Genomic DNA, 26,369 nt, shown 5'->3' with positions numbered 1-26,369 from the left:
GGGTGGGAGAGAAGCGGGCTTTGCAGGAAGACATTCCCTAGGGAGAGAGGGGAATTGCTTGAGATCTGGGTGAGAAACAGAAGCCCAGATAGAAAAACATATACACAGGGACGTGCAGAATGCTCCTGGATGGTGGGGCTCGGGGCAGGGGGGGGCAGGACTCTCACCCGCCCTGGCCTTTCAGACTGCTCCCACTTTTTTTTTTTTTTTTTTTTGAAGCCCAACTTGGGGCTTGAGCTCGCAATCCCCAGACAGAGACTGAGCTGAGATCCAGAGTGGGATGCTTAACCCAACCAGCAGCCCAGGTGCCCCTGCCTGGGAGCCTCCCTCGACCCCAGGGCCCCACCCCTGCCTGGGAGCCTCCCTCTACCCCAGGGCCTCACCCCTGCCTGGACCCTCCACTCTATCCCAGGGCTCCACCCCTTCATAGGATCCTCCCTCAACCCCAGGGCCCCACTCCTGCCTGGGACCCTCCCCTCTACCGCACAACTTCCTGGGGCCTCTCTTGAGTGTGATGCAGGTGGGGGTATCTTGATCCCAAGCTCTAGGTGATAGTGTTTGTTGACTGAGTGGACAAGACCACCACAGGCAGCCCAGTCCCTTCGGACCCTCAAGAGGAGCTGTGAGGTCCAGGGAGAGGGAGCGAGGTTCTGCGGTCACGTCAGAGGAGGGAGGAGAGAGTGATCCCACAGCAGTGTCTGCGAGGCCCTTCAGCATCCCAGACGAATCTCTCGTGTTAGTCTGGCTCTGCCTTGACATTCTTGGGGGCCACGTCATGGATGGAACGCGGGTCAGCAGAGCAAGTGCACCCTTGCTCCTGATAAGTGCAGCTACCCTCCAGCTCCCCCGCGAGTCCTTGGCCCTTCAACCACACCAGCGACAGAAGGGAAGTGGGGAGAGGGGTGGGCAGGGTGGGGCTTCCTGGCCCGGCGGACCCTCCCCCTCCCTGCCCAGGCAAATCCCCACTCTGTCATCGGGCCCATACTACGACAGATGGAAACTTCCGGGTCTTAAGCTTGGTGTTTTTCCTTTTGGAGAAACTGTTCTCACTCATTACCACGCAGCGTGGTATTTTGAGGAGGACTGAGTTCGAACTCCCTGATAACAGGAGACAGACCAGATCGGCCGTCTTGCTGAGCGAGGCAGGCAGCCCTCCAGTCCACCTTCCCTTCTCGCGTCACGCTGGTCCTCCGGGTGTTACACGGGCTGACACAGCAAAGCTACCATACGCAGGCCTCACCGTTGTGCAGAAATCACAGCCCATACAGGACAGACATGTGTTTATGAAACTCGTCTTTTCGGGAAGTAGCTTAAATTGAGTGACTGGTTTCTGGAGAGAGCCCCTCTCTAGGCCGCACGTGCTTGAAGGTCCAGTCCAGGGCCCTGCGGCCCGCAGGCCTTGGTCTGTGCACTACCCTAGTGACCCATGCACAGTAGGGCTTCCCGTGAAGGCAGCTCGATGAGGAGGGCCTCCTGGACTCACAGGTTTGCTCTCACTGACCCCACGTGATCCAGACCCCCGGCCTCTCGGCACCGTCCCACAGCCTCCGCCCAAGGCTCCAGGCAAACCTCAGACAGCAGGCTGGGCGGGTTGCCGGGTCAGCACAGTGAAGAGACGGTGCTTCTGGGCCCCGTGGCCTGTGTGGGTCTAGCAGGGGATATGGGTTTGCTGTGTCCCACCTGGACCTGTGCCCAGAGAACAGCATGCCCCCACAGTTGCCGAAGCCCCACATACCGGCTCATCTAACCCGTGCCAGAAGCCAGCTCGGGAAACGGGGTGGGTCGGCAGCACATACTGACTTTCCGGAGCCCCCAGCAGGAGACCGACACCCCAAGCAGGAAAAGCGAAGAGCCACTGACATACCCAAGGGGGTTGTTGGCCATGAGCTGGGGGGAGGGAGGGGTGAGACAGTGAGAGGCTCCAGGAGACAAGGGCCCTCGGAGAGAATGACCTACCGCCACCACACTTTGCCCAGCATGGGCCCTGGTGAGCAGGCTGTGGGCCACGGATGGCACAGGAAGGACACATGAGGCCTGGGGAGGGCCACACGGACACTCCCCAGTGCCAGGAGATGGCCATCACCGCTCGCCTCTGGCGTGTGGCTACCTGCAAGACCGACTCAGAGACGCAAAAGCAGGTACCGAGGAAACACAACGCCACAAGCCACCAGACCCAGAGAGTCAACCAAGCTGTGTGTGCGGGCAGCTCCCTCGAGTGAGCGCCAGTGATTCGTGATGCTTCTACATCCATGATGCCCTCCCCCACTTGCAGAGCCTCGGGGTCCCTGAGAAGCAGCCCAGCTCTGCCTCCAAGTGCTCAGGGCTCACCTGGGCTGATGAGGACACGGAATACTTCCGTGTCGTTCCTGGCCAGAGCGTGAGAAGGCCGAGCGGTCTGCCCAGAGGGTCGGGAAGGTCCTGGGCAGAGTGATGTCTGAGCAGGGGACATGGGCTCCTAGGTGAGCAACAGCAGGGCACTCCTGGGCAGGGAGGAGGCCAAGAGCACCCCCATTTCTGCCAAGCACTTGGTGCTGGGAGCAGTGGGGAAGGACCAGGAACTGCATCTCAGGTCAAAGACCGACCTAGCAAAACTCTAACCGAAAACTTGTTCCTCGCCAAGATGAGTATCTCGGCCCATGGTGCCACGGGGCACCACTGTGAGCCCCAGATAACATGGTAGCTCTTGAGATGTGGGCACATAGATAAGTCCTGGACATCTCGTCCTCTAGATATTCCTGCTCAGCTCACCCTGGGAGGAGGCGGGGACATTGATGGGGCGCTGAGGCAGCAGGAGTGGGCAGAGCCATCTGGCAGCAGACACTAGGGAGGTACCTGCTCCCCATGCCTTGAGGCACCAGTCTGCAGAGTGGGGATGGGACAGACATCAGGGGCCTCCGTCTCAGCACACACCAGATGCGAAGGACAGATGCCAGGCCGGAGCCCACTGACACACACAGGATGCTGGGGCACGGGCCAGGTGCCACCAAAGGCAGCTGGAAACCACACTGTAAATAGACAGGCAACCCCCAGAGACTAGGCACACGCGACAGCAGACAGCGGTACGACCCTCAGAGGGCTGGAAACATAAATGTGAGGCCTTAGAAGAAAACACAGGAAAGCCTCTTATAGCCTACAAAATCCAGAGGCCACAAAAGAAGAGACAAAAATGTTTCCCTAAAAACTCATGGTCCAAACAGCTACCACACAAAGTGAAAAGACAGACACACAGACTACTACTCCCAGCCGCTGATGGGCTGGTCCTTACACACGAGCCCTGGCCCATCAGTGAGCTTAAGGCCACTAGAGGAAGAAGTGCCCGTGCCCGTGAACGTAGGAGACCCTTAACCTCAGATGCTTAACTCCGAAGAAGAGAGATGAGCACCGAAACACCCCTGAGAAACTGTTACTGTTCGTCTGTCTGATTAGCAGAAGCCCAGAGCTTGTGCTCTGGGGGCAGGGCTGGGGCAGGGCTGGGGCGCCCACCCCGTGGCTGGTGGTCATAGGCGGCGGCGTGAACTCTGACCTGGCGATTCCACGTCTAGCAATTTGTCGACCAGTGTAAAAACTGATGTGTACAAAGTATGTCTGTTCAATTCCATTTACATCCTAGATGCGTGTCAAGGAGAAAGCCAGTCAAAGCGCTTATGCCAGGGACAAGCGACAAGATACCGCCTCGGTGCAAAAACGAATCCCAGGCTCTGTTTGTACCAGCGTGAACCCGTGACCAAGAACAGTGTAAACCTTAAAAGAAGCATGCAGCCTTTTTATTTTTAAGTTTATTTCTTCAGGTTATCTCTACACTCAACATGGGCCTCAACTCACGACCGTGAGAACAAGAGTCACACGTTCCAACGACGGGACCAGCCAGGCACCCCGAGAAACACGCCCCTGAGAGTGGGCTGTGAGGACTGATCCCCTCACAAAGGGAAAAGGGTGGGAAGGGGAGAAAACGTAACCCCACAGCAGAGACCCCTGGCCTCCACTCGCTGGGGGGGCCTCCTGGGGCTGGCAGTCGCCGGGAGCTCCGGGCACCCTGGGCCTTTGCCCATGTCCCCTTGAAGTGCCCCAGGTCCAAGAACCCGGTGTCTGGGGGGCGGGTCAGCAAACCGGACAAGAGCAGCTGAGCTGAGTGGACGGCAACAGGCCGACACACACGCACTGGCGAGCACTCTTCGCGGGTCCTCTCGGGGCTGGATGCTGGGATCCGGAAAACCACAGCATAGTGTCCCTGGAAAACCGTCACGACCGCTGGTAAAGTCCACGGCAGCTGTGGTCAGCATATCAGAACTCTGAGGCTTCTGAGGGGAACGGACCCTCCCTCGACCCCCACTCAGGTCCGTGATCTGCCCCTTTGCACGGCGTCACCTTGTCCCTGAAATGTCCAAGATGCAGCATGCAAGGGTGTTGGGAAATCAGAGAAAGTTTCAGTGGACGGAGTCGGTCTAACGAGAGGAGTAGCGCCATGACTGGGGTGAGTCAGCAGTGACACAGAAGCTCATGGCTCGGGCGTCCACTTCCCAGAAACACGTGTTGGGCCAGCACACGGCCAGCTGGTGCCAGCTAGGAGTGTCTCAGCACAACAGTACGGCTCAGCAAATGGGTCAAAGGAACGAACGCTTCACACAATTGTTCTGGAACCCTGGAAGGCCTCCGGGGCCTGGGACCCCTGCCTGTGGGACCACCCCTAGGAGGGTCAACCCCAGACCCAGACTTTCCAGGGCAGCTGGGGTGATGTGGAGGTGTGGCTGAGCCGAAACCCCTGCCCCAGACAGCGGCAGGGGACAGTCTTGCTGCGAGAAGGGTGTGGGTGAGAGTCCCTGCCCCCAGCAGCAGTGTGGGCTTCTCCGCCCACCCCAGAGGACAGCGGGCAGGCTACAACCCACCATGGAGCAGCTTTCAGGAGCGGGCCCCCAAGCGAGCAATGACGGCAGTGCCCGGGTTTTGCCCAGGAGAGACCCAGCCACCCTGTCATGGCAGGAGCTCTTTGAAGGGCACAGAGCGCTTGCCAAACAAAGGATCCGCAAGGAGCTTCCAGGCCTCATCCCTGAACATGTCACAGACCAGCACCCACACGCGGGGCCTGGCCACTGGCCACTGCTGGCAGGGGACGTGGGGCAGAGCTGTAGGTTCCCGGCAGTGAGGGCTGCTGGCTGCTTCGGCGGGCAGCACACTTAGTTCTGAGGTGTCTTCCTCATTTTTTTCACTCCTCTCAAGTGGTGACCGTGGTAGTGCCAGCCGTTGCTTGCTTTATTTTTTAGTTTTTTTGGCAAAATGAAAAATCAATAGGCTCAGTCCTCAGGTAGTGGGAGGAACACTTAACTGGTCCACAAAACTCAGAGTTGAGGAGTTGGTTTTCTGGATTTCCGGGGGAAGCGTGTCCCCCTCCAGGACCTGGATCTCGTGTGTTCGGCCGGGATAAACTGATAAGCACCCTGTCTGAGAACCAGGCTATTTCCACTGGAGCCGACGCCCAGGCCTCCCTCAGAACCAGGGCAGCGCCACGTGGAAGAGAACAGGCCACCTTCCATGGGGCTCGAACCCACCACTTTCTTTTTACAATCATCCGAACAGTAAATCTCACTGCTTCGTGTTCTGAGAGATGAGCGGGGGTGAGCCTCAAACTTCTGTGTGATCGGCTGGACCCAGTCCAGCGGGCTGCAGCCGTGCCTGGTCCTGAACTCTGACCCACACACTCCACCATCTGCTCTGCGTTCCTGGAGGGGACACGCGCTCCCAGCGACTGTCCATGGCAAGGGCAGGGGATTAGGGGACCTGCATGGAGCCTGATGGCCACCAGCTTAGCTCCAAGACCTGGGGTCAGAGGTGGGTGCCGGTCCTGCTGACTCACACAGCCCCGAGTGGCCCCACCACACCGGTCACACCATCAACTTGCCCTCGGTTTCTGATCTGTGAGACGGAGACAAGGGGATGTTTCGAGGAGTAGACAGACCCACTCAGGCCACACTGCCCAGGCCCGACTGTCCCTGTAGCTATGTCGTCCCCAGTGTCCAGCAGAGCATGGGGTGGAAAGTGGGAGCCCAAAGAGGGTTCATTCGTTTGGCACAAACAAGCGAATCCATTTGGAAACAGAAGGAAGCCCTTCTCGAATAGCACAGAATCTAGGGTTCACAGCGCAGGCCACCTCCAACCACAGCCCAAAACTCCCCGAGAGAGAGAGCTTCCTGCAGGAGCTGAGATGAGTCGAGTACTGAGATCGGACCCAGGGCGGCCCCCTCGGGTTCCACTGCAGGGCACCCCCCCAAGCAGGGCTCAGCCCGGCCTCCATCAGCTGCGGGTGCTGGACGGAGGGCTGCAGGCACAGATCTGGTTCTCCTCGTGTGGCCCGTGCTGCCCACCCCACCCAGATGTTTCCTGCTGGTGCCTGCACATTTCTGCTTGAACGCGACGCTGCATGGCACCAAGCACAGGCTCAGAATGTGCCGACGCAGCCCCGTCTCTCACTGTGTTGCAATTTATTCTCTCAGCACATTTCCAGCTCAGGCCTCCGAGGTCCCCGAGACAGAGCTAGATTCAGTTCTCCAAGGTCCTGGGCTGCCCGGAACCCAGGGGTGCGGCAGGAAAAGTGGCTGGGAGTGACACATCGAGGGCCCAGGGGAGCTGTCTGCCGGCAGCCGTCTGACCGCAGTCACTCAGATGTGAAATCGCCTCTTCACTGAAATATTCCTGGGCTTGTCAGGAAGCCCAAGGGCTTGACTGGCTCGTCTCAGACTGCGCTTCCTACAGCCTTGTCCCCGCACAGGTGGGAAGGGGCTGGAGGTCGTGTGGGGCTGGCTTCCTCTGCTCTGGATGCTGTGGGCGGGGACAGCGTGCTGGCCACAGGACCAGCAGAGGACACAGCCACAGTGGGGGTTGCCAAGGGGACCCAGAGAGGCAGACGGGGCACTCTGTAGGCTGGTTCCCCTGACTATGACCCCGGCAATCCCTGGCAGCTTCGGAATGAGGTCCGTCTGCCTTGGACATCCCCAGATTCGCCCCGAACACACACCTGCCGACATCAACTCTGCCTGGTTCACTGGCTGAACTCCAGTCAGCTGGTCTTCCTTGGCCTTGATCAAAACTCCCAGAAGCGTCCCCGGCCCAATCGAGCCAAGGGCTCCACACCCCACCCACCTGGAGGCTGAGGTCCCCGAGGGCTCTGGGCCACTCCAGTCCCGGCTCCCGCCCCTGGAGGCACCGCTTCTCAGGCCACATCCCGCATGACTCAGCAAGAAGCCCCTACACATCCCCTTGTCTTCCTGGACGACACCGTTTTCTTAGCTGTCTGCCTCCCAAACAGGCACAGGACACTGGAATGCAAGCTCCGTGGGGCATCAGGGTTTGAATGTTTTTATTACGGACAATTTCCAACAGAAGCTTGAGGAAACAGAGTCATAAACTCCACCGCCCCATTACCCGGTTTCAGTGATCCCCAGCTTGCGGCCTGCCCGCTCCGTGCTCCGGGCCCGCTCCGTGCTCCGCTCCCTCCGTCCGCGATGAAGCAGATCCCACACGTCACACGGCTCGTCTGTCAGTGCTAAAGTCGGGACTCCGGCCCCCTTTAACCTGAGTACCATTATCACCTAAAAATTTAGCAACCTTAAAGTCGAAGGGTCCGGATCCAGAATTCCCAGGTGTCTCAGTCCTCACAAGGACTAGGAACAGTGAATTCGTTAACGCGTCTCAACTGTACAGACCGCGCTCTTCTTCCCTCTTTTTCCTTTTTCTCGCTGAAGGAGCCAGGCTGCCGGCCCTGCAGGCTCCCGCACACCCTGGCTTCGGCCTGCTGCCCAAGACCCCAGCAGCATTGTGTTCAGCAGGCTGTGGGCTTCCGGCCTTGCCGCCGCCGCCTGCTGCAGGGTTGCTCTCCCTCTGGGAAGCACCCCCTTGTCAACTGTGGGTTACAACCCACCCAGGAGAGGCAGGATCAACACCTGCTTTTTACCTTATTTGCCCATTTCTAGAATGATGAGAACAATGACATCCTCCAGTGGTGACTGGGAGACTGTTCCTCTTTATTTTGGAATATTTAAGAACTCATGAAATGTAACTTATTTAATGCATATCAGCCCATTTCGGCCATTAGTCTGCCCATGGCCAGCCCGGGGCGCCCACTGACCGGGACCCTGGAGGCAAGTCGGGAAGGCCTGGGCTCTCGAGGAGGGTATGTGTCCCACTCGGCTGGAACCCCGGGTGGCAGAGTCAGAATTCTACTTCCAGACAGCACTGCCCAGCCACCCCCCAGCTAGTCCCCCTGCCGGTGTCCAGGACTGGCCATCAGGGGCCTGTAGGCCGTCTTCCGTCCAGTTAGCAATGCGCACGCTGCCGCATCCGCACCTTCTTCCTTCCTTCCCAGCAGGTGCCGGCGTCCTGTCCCACCGTCCTGTCTCCGGTTGCTACAGGGTTTCCACCTGCAGGGTCCGTGGCTTCTGAACCTGGACCAAGCAAGCGTCTACACCTCGTCCTTCCTGCCAGCCCCAAGGCACGTTCCCAGGCTTCCGAAATTCTCCTAAAGACACAACACGGCCTCCGGATCAGTGATTCTCCCTTGATGCCGTCACGATGTGTCGACTGTCCCGGCATTCGCCTCTCCTGCATGCGCCGAATCCTCGCTGCTCCCCCACCCCCCGCCCCCGGGGCCTTCTGGATTCCCTTTTGGGCTCGGCCCTCCCGGAGCCCTGGGGCGTGCTGCTAGGGCCGCGTGGCTGCGGCGAGATGCCCTGCTTCTTTTCTCTCCGATTCCCCACGGACTCCCGTGCTTTGGCCGCCACCCTCACGGGTCCGCGACAGACCCTGCCATTCCCACCCCCTCCCCAAACTCAGCAGAACCTCGTCCTGCCATGCCGCCTTGGACGGGGAGGTGCACCTTGTCCAAGTCCTTACAACGGGTCCCCGCTTCCTTTGTGGGAAGGCCACACATGCGCAGAAAGCGAACTTTCCACCTCCTCTTTCAAATCCGAGCTGGTCTAAGAGCTGGGAGGTAGGGCACAGCTTGGAGCGAGCTCATCATTTTGGTTGAACGAAACGCCCCAGCACACACGCGTGGCGTGGCTTCCTTCTCTGCGGGCCGGTGGGCAGAGCGGAAACCCGTCCCGCATGCAGGGGCAGGCTTCCCCTGACCCTGAGGGAGGCTGCCCAGGCCGTGGCCACCAGGCCACACCCCGCCCAGCCCTGTTTGTGTCACATGTTCCTGTTTTCACTTGTGGTTCTACCTGGACTCTGGCTCTGCAAGAGCTTCCTCTTCTTTTTCGTCCCTTTTGACTTCTGCCTCTGTCCTCTTTTTCAGACAGCTCCGCTGAGAGAGCACACACCATTAAATCCACTCATCTGCGGTGTACGACTCCGTGGCCTCCCACGGACAGTGTGCCTGTCGCCGCTGTCCAGCCTCAGAGCGTTTCGTTCCTCCACAGGGAAGACCCGTACTGCTGTCGACAGACCCCAGACCCCCCCAGCCTCCGGCAGCCTCGCGTCTACTTTCCACCCTGTGGACTCACCTGTCCTGGACACGTCCCACTAGCAGAGCCCATGGTATGTGGCCCTTTGCGCCTGGCCCCTCCCACCCAGCACATCTTCAGGGTTCACCCACATAGCCATGCCTGACAGCACATCTCTGCTGAGTAATGGTCCACGGTGTGGAGAGACCGTGTTTCCTCTCTCCGGCTACGGGTGCACGTTTAGGTTGTTCCTACTTTTTAGCACTTACGAATAATGCTATGTTCAAGTCTTGTGCGGATACATGCTTTCATTTCCCTTGGCCTTATGCCTAGGAATGGAATGACAGCGTTGTACGTCAGTCCGTGTTTAATATTCTGAAAAACCACCAGGTTTTTCACTGTGGCACCCTGTGTTACGGCATGCCACCAGTGACACGAGCTCCAGTCTCCACGCTCACTGGCACTTGTTAGTGTCTGTGTTACAGCCGTCCACGTGGTTTAGCATCTGTCTGTGTTACAGCCGTCCACGTGGTTTAGTGTCTATGTTACAGCCCTCCACGTGGTTTAGTGTCCATGTTACAGCTGTCCACGTGGTTTAGCGTCCATGTTACAACCATCCACGTGGTTTAGCGTCTGTGCTACAGCCGTCCACGTGGTTTAGCCTCTGTGTTACAGCCGTCCACGCGGTTTAGTGTCTGTCTGTGTTACAACCGTCCACGTGGTTTAGTGTCCGTGTTACAGCCGTCCACGTGGTTTAGTGTCTGTGTTATAGCTGTCTACGTGGTTTAGCGTCTGTCTGTGTTACAGCCGTCCACGTGGTGAGCACCCGCTTTCAGGTGGGCTCTGCTCTTCTGGCGCTTTCTCTCCTGACTAACCTGTCCGCAGCTCTCCCAAGTCGGGGCCTCCTCCTCAGCAGACACGAGCATCTCTGCTTCTCTGACTCCCCACCCAACTCCTCTACACCCTTTCTCCCTCCTTATTCTGGGGCCTAGGGGGTTGTTCTGCCAGTCCTGGAGCCTCCACACAACCACAAACTTTTTCTGATTTCTTCTTTTTTTTTTTTTTTTAAGACTTTATTTATTTATCTGACAGAGAGAGAGACAGCGAGAGATGCCCAAGCAGGGGGAGTGGGAGAGGGAGAAGCAGGCTTCCGGCCAAACAGAGAGCCTGATATGGGGCTCTATCCCAGGACCCTGGGATCATGACCTGAGCCAAAGGCAGATGCTTCACAGACTAAGCCACCCCAGTGCCCCTGACATATTAATTAAAATAATTAGGCTTAAATAGTAGGACTATGCCTTTGTATCACGTTCACTGTGATGGTTTGCCAACATGAGCACAAGCAAAGGTTCACGTCATCCCTACGGACCAGCACAGGTGGGCAGAGGTGGGAGTGGCCTGCGAGAGCCCAGCTCACTTCTCCAGCCCTGTCTGCCTAAATCCACACTTGAGCCGTGTCTCAGCAAGGCCGGGAGGCAGGCGCAGGAAGGAGCTGTCCTGGACAGGAACTATTGCTCCAGGCCCACTGTCTCACACGACACTGCTTGCAGCCCTGGCGTCCTTGCCATCGCGAGGCTTCTCCAATTCTTCACTGACTCTTCATCATCACGCTCCTTCTGTGCCTGACAGCCCCCGACACGCCCGCAGTCCCACCAGAACAAAATCCAAACCTCTGTGCCAGGTCTGTCTATGAGCCATTTCTGCAGAACGAGACAATAATGCACGTTTACTAGCTGCACTGTGTCCGTGGGTCAGGAATGTGGGAGCTCAGCTTGAGAGGGTTAGGGTTGTGCTGTCAGTCCAGTCTGGCGTCCAGGCCAGGGCCCACAGCCACAGCAGCTCTTCACATAACCAGGGTCTGAAACTGGCTGTTAGTGGGAGGCCTTGGGCCAACCCAATCCAACCCTCCCACAGGCTACCTGAGCCTCCTACACCATGGCTGCTGATCCAAGAGGCAGGCGGAAGCTGCCCTTTCTCTGACCCAGCTCCAGCGGGCATATAGGGCCACACTCCACCCAGGAGTATCGGATCACTAAACCCATATCCAGGGGAGGGGTGTCCACCACCAGGCCAGGCCTCACAGCCTGTCCTAGCCTAGCCTCCCTATGGCTTAAGGAGACTCACAAGGAATACTTGCATGTTCTAGTTTCTGATGAGTCCTGCAGGTAGGAAATCTGTTCCAATTTGTTCAGTCCCTATGAGGACACAGAAGGCACAGAGCCACGCCTCGAGGGCCAGGGCTCTGTGGACAGCACTTGAAGACACTGGCGGCAAGCCCTTTGGGGGCAGAGCTGACACTGTACCTGCAGCAGCTCCTGATAAAGCTTCAGAGCGAATGGAGCGCACATGGCTACAAGACGTTGCTCTCACTCCGCACGTCATGGCCACCTTGTACCTGGGGGATGTCTTGTAGCAGAGATTCCAGGTCCCATCGCCAGGCTCTCGCAGCCAGCTCTGACCCAATGTCACACAGGGCTTCCAGACCACACACAACACAGCTGAATGTTGAAAGTGCCCACCTTCAGGCCCTTCCCGACTCCTTTCCCTGCTGTGTATGACCTCTGTGGGCCAGGGTCATGTGGGCCGACCACATATAGGGTGAGACTCTAAGACAACTCCCCACTGTGGAGTTCCTTGGGCACTAGGAAACACAGGCTATCTTGCTGAGTGGCACAACCTTGTTGGCCTTTCTACTCAGTGGTTTCCAGGCGGAGTCCTTAGTTCCTCTTTGTCACTCCTTTGGCATCACCCATGACTTCCAAATGCTTTGGTTTCAATCTTCCAGGTCTAAGCCCATTGCCCACCTGACGATACCTGTTCCAGACAGCACCCCATGTCTCTGCACCTTGACTGTGCTTTTATTGATCTGTGGTGACATTCTCACAGCCTGTCTTCTCTGGGACAAGCCCTCCGTCCCACCCAGGGTGACAACCATGACATCTGGCACCCCAGAATTACCCCCCCCCGGCACAGCTGCGGCCTTCTGGAGTGCCCACTTGATGCTGTCCTCTCTGAGGTATGCAGAGTTGGGGTAGGATGCTGGTGGGAGGAAGGCCATTTGGGACTCCTGTGTGGCCGGTGCAGGAACCTTCAGCCTCCTCAGGAGACAGTGCCCACTCCAGAGGGTGAGTGTGCTGTTTCCATCCAGTTTCCCCGTCATCGTGGGAAGCCAGGGCCCAGTGAGGGCTGGGGTCAGCGGTCCTGCTGTTTGCCCGTTGTAGTCTTTTCTCAGGCCTGCCGCCTTTTTTTTCCACATTTGGTCAACAATCGTCTGCCCCATCACAATTTTCTTGGTATTTGCCTACTGGGGCTGCCTGTCAGCTGTAAGAGGGCCAACAAAGCTGCCTGGCCCCGTGAGGCCACGATCATCCTGTGGTCCCGGCCGGCCCCCACAGCACACACTCATTCTTCACCTGCCTTTAATTTACTTCTGACATCAGGAGTCTGAAGTCTCTGGCCTCAGCGGCCCTGTGGGTCCAGCTCCACGGCAACCCCAAACATGTCCCTCAAACTAATGAGGACTCTAGTGTGGCATCCGGAGGGGTCACTGCCGTGGAGACAGCCCACAGTCACCCAGTTACCACGGCACCAGGCAGAGTCCTGGGGTCGGCTGCAGGCGGCTTGTGTCGTCTGGAAATATCCTGCTTGCTAAACTGTCTGTCTTGTTGGCACAGAAGTTCTGGACTGAGCCCCTTGCCTGGCTCTGCAGCCTCTGTCCAGCCTCACTGGATGTCCCCTGAGCATGACGACCCCACCGTGGGGTGTGGGGCAGGGGAAGCTGTCATGCCCTGAGCTGTCCCCAGGCTCTGGAAGTGACTCAGGCCCACACCCAGCTCTGACCCCTATGGTGCTCCCCACCTTTCCGAGCCTCTTGTCCTGGCTCCGCCTCCTCCTATTTGGCTCCGCCTCCTCCTGTCCTGGGTCCACCTCTTGCGAGCCATCAGTGCCGGAGGGGAAAGGGCAGATTCCAAGTCACAAGCTAAGCCTGCGGTCCTTTCTAGTGTCCAGTAAACGAAGGAGAGGTGTGCAGCCCTGTGGGTCTCTGGTGCTCGGGCCTCAGGGAACTCTCCAAACAGCTTTTCTTTTTAAGTCCGGTAAAATCCACATATAAAATTGACTGTTGACAAACCAGAACAGACTCTTCATCTGACAAAACAAACGAGGGTTGCGTGGGGGGGGCGGGGGGAGGGAGAGGGGGGGTTGGTTATGGACATCGGGGAGGGTATGTGCTCTGGTGAGTGCTGTGAAGTGTAAGCCTGGCGATTCACAGACCTGCACCCCTGTGGCTAATAATACATTACATGTTAATAAAAAGTTTTAAAAATTAACTGCCAACCACTTAAAAGTGTACGACTCACAATGTCGTGCAAGCGCCGCCTCTTTCTAGCTCCAGAGCACTGTCATCCCCCGAGAGGAAAGCCCGTACCCGTGAGCACTCATCCCCTTCCCCACTCCCCAGATCCAGGTCCCCACAGCCTGCTGGATCTCCCTGCACCGGATCCTTCATATCAGTGGGATCGCACGACGCGTGGCCTTTGTGTCTGGCTCCTTCCACTTAAGAGCGTGTTTTCAAGGTTCACTGTGCTGCGACAGGTACCAGTGGGCCACCACTTAAGGCCAAGCAGTGCTCTGTCCTACAGAAGCCCCACATTTTGTTTATGGGAGCAGCTGGTTTCTCCAGGAAAGGGCCATGGCCCACCTGCAGGGCTCTGCCTGCTGTCTGGCCCCACGGGGAGGGAGCAGGGTCTGCGTGAGCTGGAACAGAGGGTCTGGCCCTTGGAGTCTGGGCATTAGACTTTCGTTGTTTTGCTGGGCAGCCTCTGGCCACTCTGCTGAGGGGCGTGACCCATCTCGAGGCATGAGGGCTGCTGTCTGAGGCTCACGACAATGTTACGGAGACCACAAGCTCTCCGTCATGGAATGGACTAGAATCTGTCCTGGTTGTGCCGTTGGCCTGCTGATGAATAAAGGACAAAAAGATGTACATTTAATTTGTCTGTGTGGGGAAAACATCAGAGCAAAATCTTCCTAAAAGGGCACGAACACGAACCCTTAACCACTGCGGAGGCTCCTCTAGACCCAGGGTTTCCAGGTGGGACTCACAGGATGCATGCATGTCTTGTACCCTCCTCAGCACGCCAGGGAGAAGGCTGCAGCAGGCGTTTCCTCCCAGGAGCCAGAGCAAACACGGGGGTCACACCCCCTTCCTGGCCGCCCATCTAAGAGCCTGTGCGGGGACCACGTGTCTCGGGTTCCGCAGCCTCTCCTCCTCCCCAAAAACCCTGCCAAGTTCCGAGGTCTTAGATGGACATTGGCCTGGACCAGCCCCCTCACAAGAAACAGGCAGCCCCTTCTCGAGGAGAATGAACCTCTGTCTCTATCACTCCCAACTAGCCTCTCCGACTGTAAGAACTTCAGACACCCTGCAGGCAACCTTCCTGGGGGTCATGCTGCCCACGGGTGGGGGAGTTCCATTTGATGTCGCCATGAGCTGCATGAATAGCTTTTTATGGTCCCCCCCACGCTGGACTCAGCCAGAATGTCAAATGGTAATTAGCAGCAGACCTGGCTCTGTCCCTACTGATATTATCATCAGACTTCTTGGGTTTCAAAGTGAGCAGCCAACTTGAAACAGCAGCAGATTGGCCTCCATGATGGGCCCGGTGGGGTCTGAAGGGTCTGGGGCCCAGGATGCCCAGAGCTGGGACAGCCAGGAGGGGACAGGAGGCCCCTCGTGTGGAGCAGGTGAGGCTGAAGGGGCGCCACAGGGCTCTCAGGATCTGGGAGTAATGCCACTGGTCCTTCAGTCTGGCTGTGACCCCAGCCCTCACCCGCTCTCAGTGGCCTGTGGCACAGGCTAGCTGGGGGCAAGGACTCTGTGTGTGTTCCTCTGGTTCTAGATTCCTCACAGGCTCATGTCCCCACTCAGGCAGAGGCTGTGGTCATGACGAGGAAGCGGGTTTGGCAGAAAAAAGGCTGGAACACACCGCAGTAGGTCTGTGCGTGTGTACAGCGTGAGTGTGTACATGACCCGAGAGCCCATGGCCTCACCCTTCCTTCTCCAGACCCTTCCTGCAGACCAGGAAAGGGCTTCATATCTCAGAAGGGCTGCTGCAAGGCCTGACCCCTTCAGGGACCCAGAGCACAAGACCCCACTAGACCCCACCCATGGGAGCAGCAGGTTGGGTACCGAGGGCTGACACTCTGGGCTTCCTGGGAAAGTAGGGTGAGAAGAACAAGACGTTCAGAGTGGTGTTGCTTGTAGTTCAAGGAAAAGAAGAAATGTAAGCCCTAAATGTCCATCAATGATATTGGCAAAATAAAATCCTAGGCAACCATGAGCCTTCATTCAAGGTCATGGAAAGACATTTGTAAGAAATTAAATTTTAGGGGCCCCTGGACTGTGCAGTTGGGTTAATGTCTGTCTCTTGATCTCAGCTCAGGCCATGATCTCAGGGTCGTGAGATTTAGTCCCACGTCAGGCTCTACACGGGGCGTGGAGCCTGCTAAGATTGTCTCTCCGTCTTGCCCTCTGCCCCCCCCCACTCTTGTTTTCTCTCTAAAATAAATAAATAAATCTTTAAAAGAAGGAGAGATTAAATTTCAAAGGTGAATCCAGATAGCAGTATATATACTGTGATCCTAACTTTGAAAAGTATACACACACATATCTGCGTGTGTGCAAGTAGAGAAACCGTCTACACCAAAAGATTAAAACAGATCATCCCTGGGGCACGAACAATGGGTACTTTGATCAGTAGGAGAACAATAGTCATTTTGTGATTTTAGAAACCAAGCCCCTCAAAATCTCAAAAGTGGGTTAAGAAGGGGTCCCCCACCCCTAACCCAGGGCAGGTCAAGCCACGGCCTCCTGGAGACTCACAGGCCAGGGTCAGGAGCCGGCAGCTCACGGAGGCCCATCGTGGGCGTGTGGAGAAGAGACCCTCCAAGGGTCTGCACAGGCTCCTCCTGCGAGTGCTCTCGGAGGCCAGGTCTGGACTCCCTGGCTCCCCATCTCCGCCCTTGCCAGGCAACAGCCCTGGGACAGACCCCAGAGCCTCCTTGACCCGTCCAGCTTCAAAGCACAGCTTATCTTCCTGCTGGCTTAGACTTTGGGAAACTTTTCTAGTGCCTGGCTACTTCTGCTTCGATGTTCTGCCTGGCCACACGTCTATCTATTAGGAGAAGAAAGGGAGATCCTTTTTTCCCCATCGAGAACCCACTGCCCCGAGTGTGCAGACCCCAAAGAAACAAACATGACACGTGTGGCTAAGCCATGCCGGGGGTCCAAGGCCCTGGACCCTGGCCTGTGGCTCTGGAACACAAGGGAGGCCCTGGCCTTGACTGACCCAAACGGAGACTCCTTCCCCCATAGGTCCTGACTCAACAGGGGAGACTTTCCTTCTCCTGCTGGCTCTCAGGCAGCAGCGGAGCCATTGGGCAAGGAGGGGAAATCCAACCCCCCTCACTGGCGGGGGGGTCTGTGGGCCCGGAACGCACACGGGCAGAGGCGGTGTACCGGACACGGAGCGGGGATTGTAGTCCCAGCCCCCAAACGGACAGGGCTGAGAGCTCGCTTGTTTGTTGTCAGAGAAAAGAAACTTGGACTCAGGAAGGCAAGGCTGGAGGGAGCCTGACCTCTCAGGTGAGGGCTTCAGGACCCCAGCCCCGCTCGAGCTCCCCCAGTCCTGAGCCCATGGTATCCGACGGGCGAAGAAGAACATCTTGGAAGAGAATAAACAGCACACAGCCCCAGCCCACACTTTCCGCAGCTCCACTCTCCACCACGTGGACACAGCCCGAGTGTCTGCCCCCGGTGGATGGACCAACAACACACGGAAGAGGATCCCATGGAATAGGACTCAGCCGTGAAGAGGAGGGAGTTTGGGTGCCCACTCCAGCGTGGGTGGATGCGGAGGGCACGACAGAGCAGAGCCACCAGTTGCAGGAGGACGCATCCTGCCGGACTCTTTCCTCATTCCTCATACCCCACGAGGAGTCGCAGTGCTGGGGCTGGGGCGGGGAGGGGGGACGGTACGTCCTGGGGCAGCGGGAGGGGTGGGAACCTGGGGTTTAGTAGGGACAGAGTTTCCATCTTACAAGACAGGGAATGTGGAGATGGACGGTGCTGACTGCACAGCAAGGCCAGCAAGCTAGGCCCCCAAACGTGCTTGAAGTGGGCGATTTCATGTCGTGTGTCTTTTCCCATAATGGAAATTTTTAAATGGACACATGGCCCCAGTGTACGCCTTAAGCAATTCTGGAAGAAACGCACCCAAAGGCTGGTAGTTCGTGGCTCTATGGGTTAAACTGTCGCTGTAGGCCCGGCTTTGCTGTGACTTCAAGTTTTCTAAAAGAGCCAGCCCGTACTCTCGCAGGACACAGAAGCTCTGAGATGCACGTCTCCCCCCACTGGGCCTGCCTCGCTGCCCTTCCGGCCTGCCCCACACAATGGGGACATTCAGGGCCTCTCCCCACAGGCTCTGCAGCGCCAGGCTCCCCCGCCAGAAGCCAGCCTGCTGCTGGGCACCGCCCGGGTCCTCACCTCCTTCCCCTGCCCCTCGGGGCTGCGACAGGCCTCTGTCACGCCCACCCCGTCCCTGCCCGACAGTGACCAGACCACAGCGGTGCTGGGACCCCACCGGGGACTTTCCTCTCCTAAAGGGACAGCGCTTGGCCAGCTGGGCCCCGGGCTGTCGCCGTGGCCCTCAGTACAGCAAACCCAGCAGCTTTCTTACGCCTGTTCCCCAAACGCACAATTATCTTTCTGCAAGGCGCATTCTTGGTGTCTGGCCATGCCTCTGGGCCAGAACCCCAGACCATCCTCCTGCATTCCTGGACCATGACTCCGCCACACCACAGCCTGCGGCCCTTGGCCCCGTGTGTGCCGAGCTGTCCACCGCACCCAGCCGGTCTCCGGGCAGGAGGAGCAGGCAGGCGGCGACAGAAGCCACAGGGCCACGTGGGTCCCCCAGTCCACCACCAGCCGGACACTCCCAGCCTCGACCCTTCCCACCAGAACAGGACCCCGTGCCGGTCACTGTCCCGAGGACCCCGGGGTGACCGCTCTATTCCCTGTTCTGCAGAAGACAGGCCCCCTTGTCCTGGCTCTGAGCTCTGCTGTGACTGGCCATCCAGGGGTTCTAACATGAAGCCGGAGGGTAAAAACACACTCCCCCTCCATCTGCCACAGCCGGTGGGTCAGGGACCTCTGGACAAAAGGCTGTCGGGACCCGCTCTGTGGCCCAGGCTGGGGGCACACCCCAACGGACGTGGCTTCTCTCAGCAAGCGGAAGTGACCACAGCACATGTCTCCTTGGTCAGTTGTGCGGCGGACAGATGTGGATCCCCGGCATGCACCCGGCATGTCAGAAATCCTCTAGGCCCAAACGAAGCTCCGCAGGTCAAAAGGTCTGTCCCACTGGGGGAGGCGGAGAGCCGCCCTCCTTAACACGCCCCAGATCCCCGTGCAGGCCTCATCCTCGGTCACCAGACTTTCCAGCCAGAAGCTCCCCGGGAGCCCAGAGAACAGTCACCGGACCCGGCGTGCCCAGAGCCCGGGCTTCACCGAGGTGCCATTAAAGTCCCTGTTTGTCTCCCAGGGAGGGGTTATGGCTCATTTTCCTTCCTTTTATTTTTCAGTTTTCTAACCTTTGCAATTTTCCTCTCAAGCGTGTTTTCGTGCGTGGTTTGAGACGTGTGCTATTTAAAAACGCTCAGCACCTCCCTGTGGCCTCTCCTCAGCACGCCCTCCTCCGCCCCGGTCGGCCTGGCCGAACCACTGCCCCGACACTCAGGCTGGGCCGCCGCCTCTGCTTGGGCTGCCCGCCTTCTCACCTTCCGTCTGAGTGCCTGAGCCGCTCACCCTCTGTCCGGGGCCTCTCCCCACACAGCCAAGCCCCCACCCCCGCACTCTCATTCTCTGCAGGCTCCCCAGAGGGGCACCAGGTACCAGCAAAGGAAGCAGAGGGGCACCAGGTACCAGCAAAGGAAGAACGCCAGGCTCCGTGAGAAATCTCGTCCCACGCGCTCCAGGCCTCCCTCCTCCTGACTTGGACGTCCCTCCTCACCCCTCCTCGGGCCCTGGGTCTTCCGCGCCTGCCCACAGGAAGAGCCCCCTAAGAAAAGCCCTAGGAGGAGCCCCGAAGAGCAGAGTGAAAGAAGCCTGGCGGGACTGGAAGCAGCGAGACCTCAGGGAGGAGCGGAGGTGGCCACTGAGCCCCTCTTGGTTCTCTGAGCTGTAGACACTGGGCAAAGGACTCATCCTTCAGTGGTTTCCATCTGGGCGAGCATTCCTGTGGCTGTGACCCTGGGCCAGCGGTTAGCCCCGTCCAGTTTGCCAGGTTCCCCCACAAGGGCCTCATGTCCCATGCCTGTCCTCTGGCCTCAAACACCACTGATAGATGAGACAGTAGGAGGTTCATGCCTCCCTGCTGTGCAGAACCTGGGTGTCTGGGAGCCGACCAGTCTCCTGGGTTCCCCTCATTCCTCAGGGGTTGTCGTGTCAACCAGTCTCCGGTGCCCCCCCATTCATCAGGGAGCCGACCCATCTCTTGTGCCCTTCCCCACACCTGTACCTTCAGCCTCTGCCCACCTGAACCAGGGCGCAGCCCTTGTGATCCGCAGCCAGCACCCGTGAAGATCCTTCTGGAGGGTAGGGGGCTGTCGCCAGTGTCCAGCTGCCAAGAAAAACAAGGAGACGGTAGAGCTCACTCCACAGCTCTGCACACCCCCTTCGCCCCCTGCCAAGGGCCAGGCGCACATGAGACGGAAGCCACGTGTCTGGGCACCGGTTGCTCACCCACAACTCGCCAGCCGCTACCTCCCCAGCAAGCGCCTCATTTCAGTCTCAACCTCTTCTGCACACATGGAGGCAGAAACCAGTCTCCTGGGAGCCCGGGCCCTAGAAGAGGACTTCCACCTGTGGGCTGGAAGGAGGGGCGGGCCAAGGGCTGCCATGACCCTGCATCCTGCCCTCGGCTCAGAAGAGGCGCCAGCTCTCGCCTCAGGGTGTACAGTTTTATAAGCTCATAACCCGAAGACGGTAATGGCTCACACATGTGCGGTCCACACACATCCTGCCTCTTTTCCTTGATTCTACGTCAAATACTAATATGGTGAGTATTCGGTGGCCAGGAGCTGGAGAGGGACAGCTGTCCCCTCTCACACCTAGTAGGGGCAGGGGGCAGAGGTCATGGGGTTTCCATCACGGACAGTTCCTTTGTGTGGCCTTGGAGGGGTCCAGTGCCCTGAGGACAGCCTGGGGCAAGGCGTGGGACCTTCCCCTGGTCTCTTTCACAGAGGCTGCCCTCCCAAACCCCCAGAGGGCAAACAGAAGAGACTGCCTGGGACCCAAGGGACCAGTGCTGATCCCAGGTCCCACCCACAGAAATTAGGGAGACTGAGGCACAGATGGGCCGGGCTTCCTGGGCCATGAACAACACCAAGGGCAAGGCCTCCCTCCCCAGGTACCAGCCTCCCTCCGGTGTGGGCACTGCTTGGCTGCACTTGGGGTCCTTCAGGAGAGGCCAGGGTGAATGAAGGAGCTCCCAGGGGAGGGGGCGCAGCCCTGAGGAGACCCCTACCCCACTGGAGGCAGCCGGTCTGCTCTCCCTCCACAGCCTCAGGAAGGACCAGCCACAGTTGTCCCTAGCAGGACCCGTGGAGCCTGGGCTCTGTTCTGGTCTTGGCATCTTTTTGCGGCCCTCAAGCCCACAAGAGACCTCTGCCTAGGCTGTGGGGACAGCACGAGTCTGTGCTTCCCTGAAGCTGGACACGTGGCCACATTGGAAAGGGGACCACAGGGGCAGGAACTTGCAGGCCGTGTAGCAGCCCAAACACTCCCCAGTGGGCCTCCCGGGCTGCTGGTACTCCCGTGGCACGTCAGTGACCTAAGGTCCAGAGCCACACCCAGACCACCCCCAGCAGGGACGGCCCATCCCCAACACTGCCCCCAACATCATGGATGAAGGTCGCACCACGTGCCGGTCATGTCAGTCCACCTGCTTTGGAGGTTGCGGCGGGCATCTCCCGGGGAGCCCATCACACCACTGGCCACTCTCTGCTTGCCCTGGAGGTCCCCTTCCCCCGCTCCGGCTGCTCTGGCTGGGTGGGCACCTGCTGCTGGAGCCCCTCGAGCTGGCCAGGCCCAGAGACCGGATCTGAACTGCCAATCACACAGGAAAACCTTCAGAGAAACCCAGCTAGCAGAGGAGACATGCAGGTACAGTGTCGGAGCAGGACCATGGCATGCCCAGTGTCGGAGCAGGACCATGGCATGCCCAGTGTCGGAGCAGGACCATGGCATGCCCACTGCGGTCTTCGTTCTTGGAGGTCATGGTGTCTGCAGGGGGAGCCCAGGCGAGGGGAGGACTGTCTACCCTCTCCTCTCCCCTCCCCGTGTGGGTTTGCCCTCCAGCTCTTTGTTATCCACATGAAGGCAGACGTGCCTAGTGACCGTTTAAACCACAGATGGTTCTCAGGGCCTCCCAAGGGACCAGGCCCAGCCATGCCCAGGGGCCTCTCCTCCGGTGGGGAGCGGGGGTCAGCCCAGAGAGCCCTAAATGTGAGGCCGGCAGGCAGGCACCTCTGGGAGCTATCCCGAGGCCAGCGTGGCTTCACCCACCCCTCGACTTCGCTTGCACGACTTAGCCCATCCTAACCGGAGCGGGTCAGGACCACCCTCCCCCGCCAAGGCTGCACCACCACAGACCTACTCCTTTGACCCCGGCCTTCACACAATCACACTGCCAGGCACTGGAAGAGACGGGCACACTGAACCCGTGGAGAACAGGCCGGGGAGGCAGGGGTGGGGGGAGAGAGAGAGCAGACCCCCAAGGGGAGGCCATGGGGTCCTGGGATGAAGCTAAGTGGGACCCCAGCCAGACCTCACCCCTCCAGCCGCCCCTCTCCCTGGGCTCCTGGGCCTAGATCAGGCCACAGAGAGGATTTTTGTCAGGGGGCTTCACCTCTGATAGGCACCCCAAAAAGGCGGTCTTCAGACCCCACCCCCCTGCCACTGGAGACCCCTCCAAGGGGCAGGCACAGATCGGCAGCCCCAGGACACCCAGCCCAGCGGCAAGCCAAATGAGCAGGACTGAGGACTGCAGACCACTGGTTTGGAGGGCCAGACAAGCCCCTCCGAGAGCCGGGACCAGCCCCCTATCCCCCTGTCCGCAACCACCACACACCCTGCAGGGTCAGAACACAGAAGCCCCTGCATAAGGTAAGACGGAGGAGCCCAGGCAGGCTCAGGGCGGGCTTGCACAGAGCAGCGTTGGAACCACAAGGGCACGGAGGGGGCCGTCCTGGAAGTGTGGGGTCCCCACCTAACCCCTGCGGGCAGAGCCTCGCAGACAGGAGCCCTTGAAGCTGGCACAGGTGGCGGTGCTTGCGTGGCCTCCGGAAGCCGGGAGTGGTGGGGACAGAGGGGACTGGCCTGGCCCGTTTTCCTCCCGCTGCCCCTGAGGTTGGGCTGGAGGTGATGCTGGTGGAGGCGGGCGGGGGCGGGGGGTGCTGCTGTGTATGGGCCCTGACTCGGCCCTGCCCAAATACCGCCCCCACCTTCATGAGCTTCTCCTCAGGGGTCTTCCAAGTCCCCACCCACCCCAGATGCAACGGCCCTTGCCAGTCTTCCTGCCCTGACCTGCCTCAGACCCCAGTCACTGCCCCGGGGACCATCGGGGCCTCAGGGCCACAGAAGCCACACACCCCATACATGGGCACACGGACCCGTGGCCTGGCCTATTTCTATACCATCTGTATTTTCATTTCCCTCTGTTTTCAATAGAGCTCCTTTTTGGACATTTTAGTCCACTCAGCAGAGCTAAAAGGGGAAAGCAAGGGGCCTTTGCTCTTTCTGAGCTAGTGCTCAGCCGAGGGCCCTGTGCTCTGTGCCAGGGTTGGGAGGTGTTGAGGACCACGAGGACCCCTCTCTCCCACTGTCCCCAGCCCTTGGTGCACAGGAGCACGGAGGCCCTGGGCCGGGGTGGGGGGACCTGACACTCAGAGCCTGGAGGCCCCTCGGGCGTGGGGTGCAGGGGAGGACGGGGACAAGCTCAGAATCTCAGACGGATGCGTACAGGCCCCTGGATGCCCACCACCCTCTGGCACAGAGGCCTGTTTATCTGCCTCCCCTCCCTCCCCTCACGCAGAGCCCTCAGGGTGTTTTGTGTTTTGTGTTTTGTTTTTTTTAGCATTTTTTTCTTCTTGTCCCTGATGGAATTGATGACTAGGAAGTATGTGGCTTGGTAAGCAAAATGCTTCTGAAGACGGAATTCCAAAGCCCCCGGCATTCGTGACCTCACCGTGGGGATATGCACCAAACCTCACCACCCGCCCGGGGGCAGCACACAATGGCCAGTGTTGACACCGAATTCCACACGTTCTCAACAGCCCCCCCCACTCCTTCGGCTCCTGCAAGGGGGGCTGTGGTCCCTGAACAGCCTGTTTCCAGCCCTGCAGCCCCTCACAGCCCTGTGCTGTTCCGCGTCTGTCCACCCAGACCTGATCTGCCCCGCGCTCACCTGTGACCGAGCTGCTGGCCCCAGCCCAGGTGGTCCTTCTGTGCATCTGCTTTGTGCCAGGCCCCTGTGCTGCCCTGGGAACCGAGGCACCCACATCCGGCATCTGGAGCTGATGGGGTCCTGGTGGGAAGGAGATGGTACGTGGGGGGCAGGGACGGGGTGGGGGTGTTCATGGCACCAGGCCTTACGCAGCTTTCCCTCCCCAGGAGGACTCCCGGCAGCCCCGGGCCTGCTGTCCTGGGCCTGTGCTCCGGGCTGACCCTATAGGTTCCACTCGCTGCTGCCTTCTCTTCCCAGCACTTCAGCACCTGCGAGCGGGAAGAGTCAGCAAGCAGGCCGGGCCTTGAGCCATCACACGTAGTAAGCCCTCGCCCAGCGCACGTGACAAGGGACGGCAGCTCAGAACCCCAGGGTCTCAAAGTCCCCCTGGGATCTCCCCAGTCGCAACCACACAAAGCAGCTGGAGAGGGGGCAGCACGACTGATCTCCCTGATTCATGTGGCTCCCAGCCGTGGGACGCCCAGAGCCACTGCCCACGTGGAGAGCTGCCCCTGAGAGCCTCTCGGGCTGGTTCCCACCACACAGGCCTGAACCCAACACTTTAATCAGTTAGTAAGACAGACGCTCGTGTAAGCTGCAGCCCTAACGAGGGAGTCGCAGCCCCCACCCATGGGACACGCCGGTCTTCTCCCCGGGCCAGACTTGGCCCCTGTCTTCCCCAGGAGGGTCTCGGAACCTGGCACTCAGCCGCCACTGGACACTCAGCCACGGGGTGCCACGGGGTGCCAGGCCCTCCCTGCAGCCGGCTTTCCTTCCAGAACCCAAGGGGCAGAGCCAGCAAGGGCTACAGGGCTTGTTCAACTGTCTCTGCTTAGGGACAAGGACAAGGACACGGTGCTCACAAGGACACTGGACGTGACCTGGCAGGAGTGAGGTCACAGGGACCCTGGGTCGGTGAGGCAGAACTCCGCCCCGGCCAACTTCCTCATCTTGCACGAACACGGACACCCACGGACATACACACAGACCGCACTCTTCGCCTCCCTCGGGGGGGCGGGTGTTCATTCCCAAACCGCTGGCACAGGGGACACAGCACAGCCAAGGCCTGTCCTGCAAACTCAGGTCTGGGGCCTCCCCCACTCTGTCCAGATGGAGGGTCAGGGGTCAGGGTCACTGTGAGTGCATATGTACAGGTGTTCAAGCGCGTGTGCGTGTGTGAGCGTTTGCACGAGCACGTGAGTGTGCGGACATGTGTACGTCTGAGTGTTCCGTGAGCATGTGTGCATGTGTGAGTGCGGGGGCCAGTGTGCGTGTGTGAGCACGTGTGTGAGCGCATGTATGTTTGAGGGTGTCTGTGTGTGCGCAAGTGTGCAGGAGCACGTGTAACGTGTGAGCGCAGGCGTGTGCGAGCGTGTGTGTGCAAGCACAGCGTGTGTGTGTCCCTCTCTGGGCTCCACCGTCTCTGCCTCCATTTAACCCCCTTCCCAGGGTCCAAAGACGGAACGGCCTGGCCATGGCCTTACCAGAGTGGCCATGGCACTACCACGCCAGCTGCATGTGTCCCGATGTTTGCCACCTGCTGGAGTAAAGGCCTTCTTCACAGCATGAGGAGACCCTCCCTTGAGGACAACCAGAAAGTTGCTCTCATGTGGACGGCCAGGAGCCTGGGCATTTCAAAGCCTGGCCTGACGTCCTCTGGCTTTCCTTCTGAAAGCGGCTGGGGCTGCAGGCCTCTGGCCTCAGACGCGAATCCCGGCAGTAATCAGGTGGATCTTCTTGGCAACTCGTGTTCTGGAGTGAAAACCTGGGCTTCTGGGCCCAGGCCACGTGCTCACCCGGTGAGCCCTGGCGCCCCGACCCTGTGGGCAGACCCGCAGCGCCCAGGCCCTGGGGTGTGTGAAGGACAGGACTCAGGAGGAAGCTGCTCAGCAGCGCTCCGGGGAGGGCCCAGGGCTCCCACGTGCAGCACGCAGACCACAGTCCCCAGCGTGCACCCAGCCCTTTATCCCCGAAGGGGTCGTCTGCTCAGGTGGACCGTGGCCCCGATTGGGGCCCTGAGAAACCAAGACTGTGGCACTGACACGTCCACCTCGTCCTCAAAATACTGAGGGCCAAAGAGGCCACTGGGGATGGACCTGCTTGGGAACCCTCGCCCAGCCCCCTGGGCCCTGAGCACAGCAGACAGGAGAGACAGGTGGTAGGGACGAAGGACTGAGGGCCGACCCGAGGGGCCCTATCCTGAAAGGGTCTCGTCAGCACTGGGTGCACGTTGGGGAGGGGGACGCACGGTGTCCTGGGCAGAGCAGCCCAGCAGCCCTTCTGAGGAGAGCTCTCTGGAAGGGGAGTGGACTCTGAGCCCCAGGGTCCTCACTGTGGGTGGGGCGAGCTCTGCAGGAACAAAGCCCGCTAGGAC

The 26,369-nt window shown here is 59.3% G+C and overlaps 1 protein-coding gene and 1 long non-coding RNA gene across 7 annotated transcripts; one reads left to right on the top strand and one right to left on the bottom strand.

Moving 5' to 3' along the window:
• The first annotated feature begins 483 nt into the window (after positions 1-483).
• LOC309851000 lies at positions 484-14,422 on the top strand. 2 transcript variants are annotated; one of them, XR_014304579.1, is made up of 3 exons: positions 484-824; positions 9,288-9,529; positions 10,769-14,422. It is a non-coding gene; the product is annotated as an uncharacterized lncRNA (long non-coding RNA). The 2 variants fall into 2 exon arrangements; XR_014304580.1 differs by lacking the exon at positions 484-824 and having other exon boundaries at positions 9,200-9,529.
• LOC309850999 (uncharacterized protein) lies at positions 7,994-26,339 on the bottom strand. 5 transcript variants are annotated; one of them, XM_082705655.1, is made up of 5 exons: positions 25,480-26,339; positions 23,957-24,076; positions 20,026-20,110; positions 9,210-9,292; positions 7,994-8,506 (listed from the first exon to the last, which is right to left on the bottom strand). In XM_082705655.1, exons 1-5 carry the CDS (start codon positions 25,489-25,491, stop codon positions 8,450-8,452), a joined length of 357 nt encoding a protein of 118 aa, XP_082561781.1. In that variant the 5' UTR covers positions 25,492-26,339; the 3' UTR covers positions 7,994-8,449. The 5 variants fall into 5 exon arrangements, 1 of the variants encoding a protein (XP_082561781.1); XR_014304575.1 differs by lacking the exons at positions 7,994-8,506; positions 9,210-9,292; positions 25,480-26,339 and adding an exon at positions 11,048-11,131 and having other exon boundaries at positions 23,957-24,074; XR_014304576.1 differs by lacking the exons at positions 9,210-9,292; positions 20,026-20,110; positions 23,957-24,076; positions 25,480-26,339 and adding an exon at positions 8,827-9,179.
• Positions 26,340-26,369: the final 30 nt, after the last annotated feature.

This window comes from Mustela nivalis, assembly GCF_964662115.1.
Source record: "Mustela nivalis genome assembly, chromosome: 17".
Taxonomy (NCBI): Eukaryota; Metazoa; Chordata; class Mammalia; order Carnivora; family Mustelidae; genus Mustela; species Mustela nivalis.
The sequence above is the reverse complement of the archived record's forward strand: the minus strand, read 5'-3'. Positions and strand labels throughout refer to the sequence as shown.

What these genes read in the sequence shown, in the direction of transcription:
- LOC309850999 (XM_082705655.1), bottom strand. An exon ending in GGCCAGCAGCTCGGTCACAG is followed by an intron (nt 20,111 to 23,956) that starts GTGAGCGCGGGG and finishes TTTTCTTGGCAG; the next exon opens with CTGGACACTGGCGACAGCCC. An exon ending in AGGGCTGCGCCCTGGTTCAG is followed by an intron (nt 9,293 to 20,025) that starts GTGGGCAGAGGC and finishes GTGCTCTCTCAG; the next exon opens with CGGAGCTGTCTGAAAAAGAG.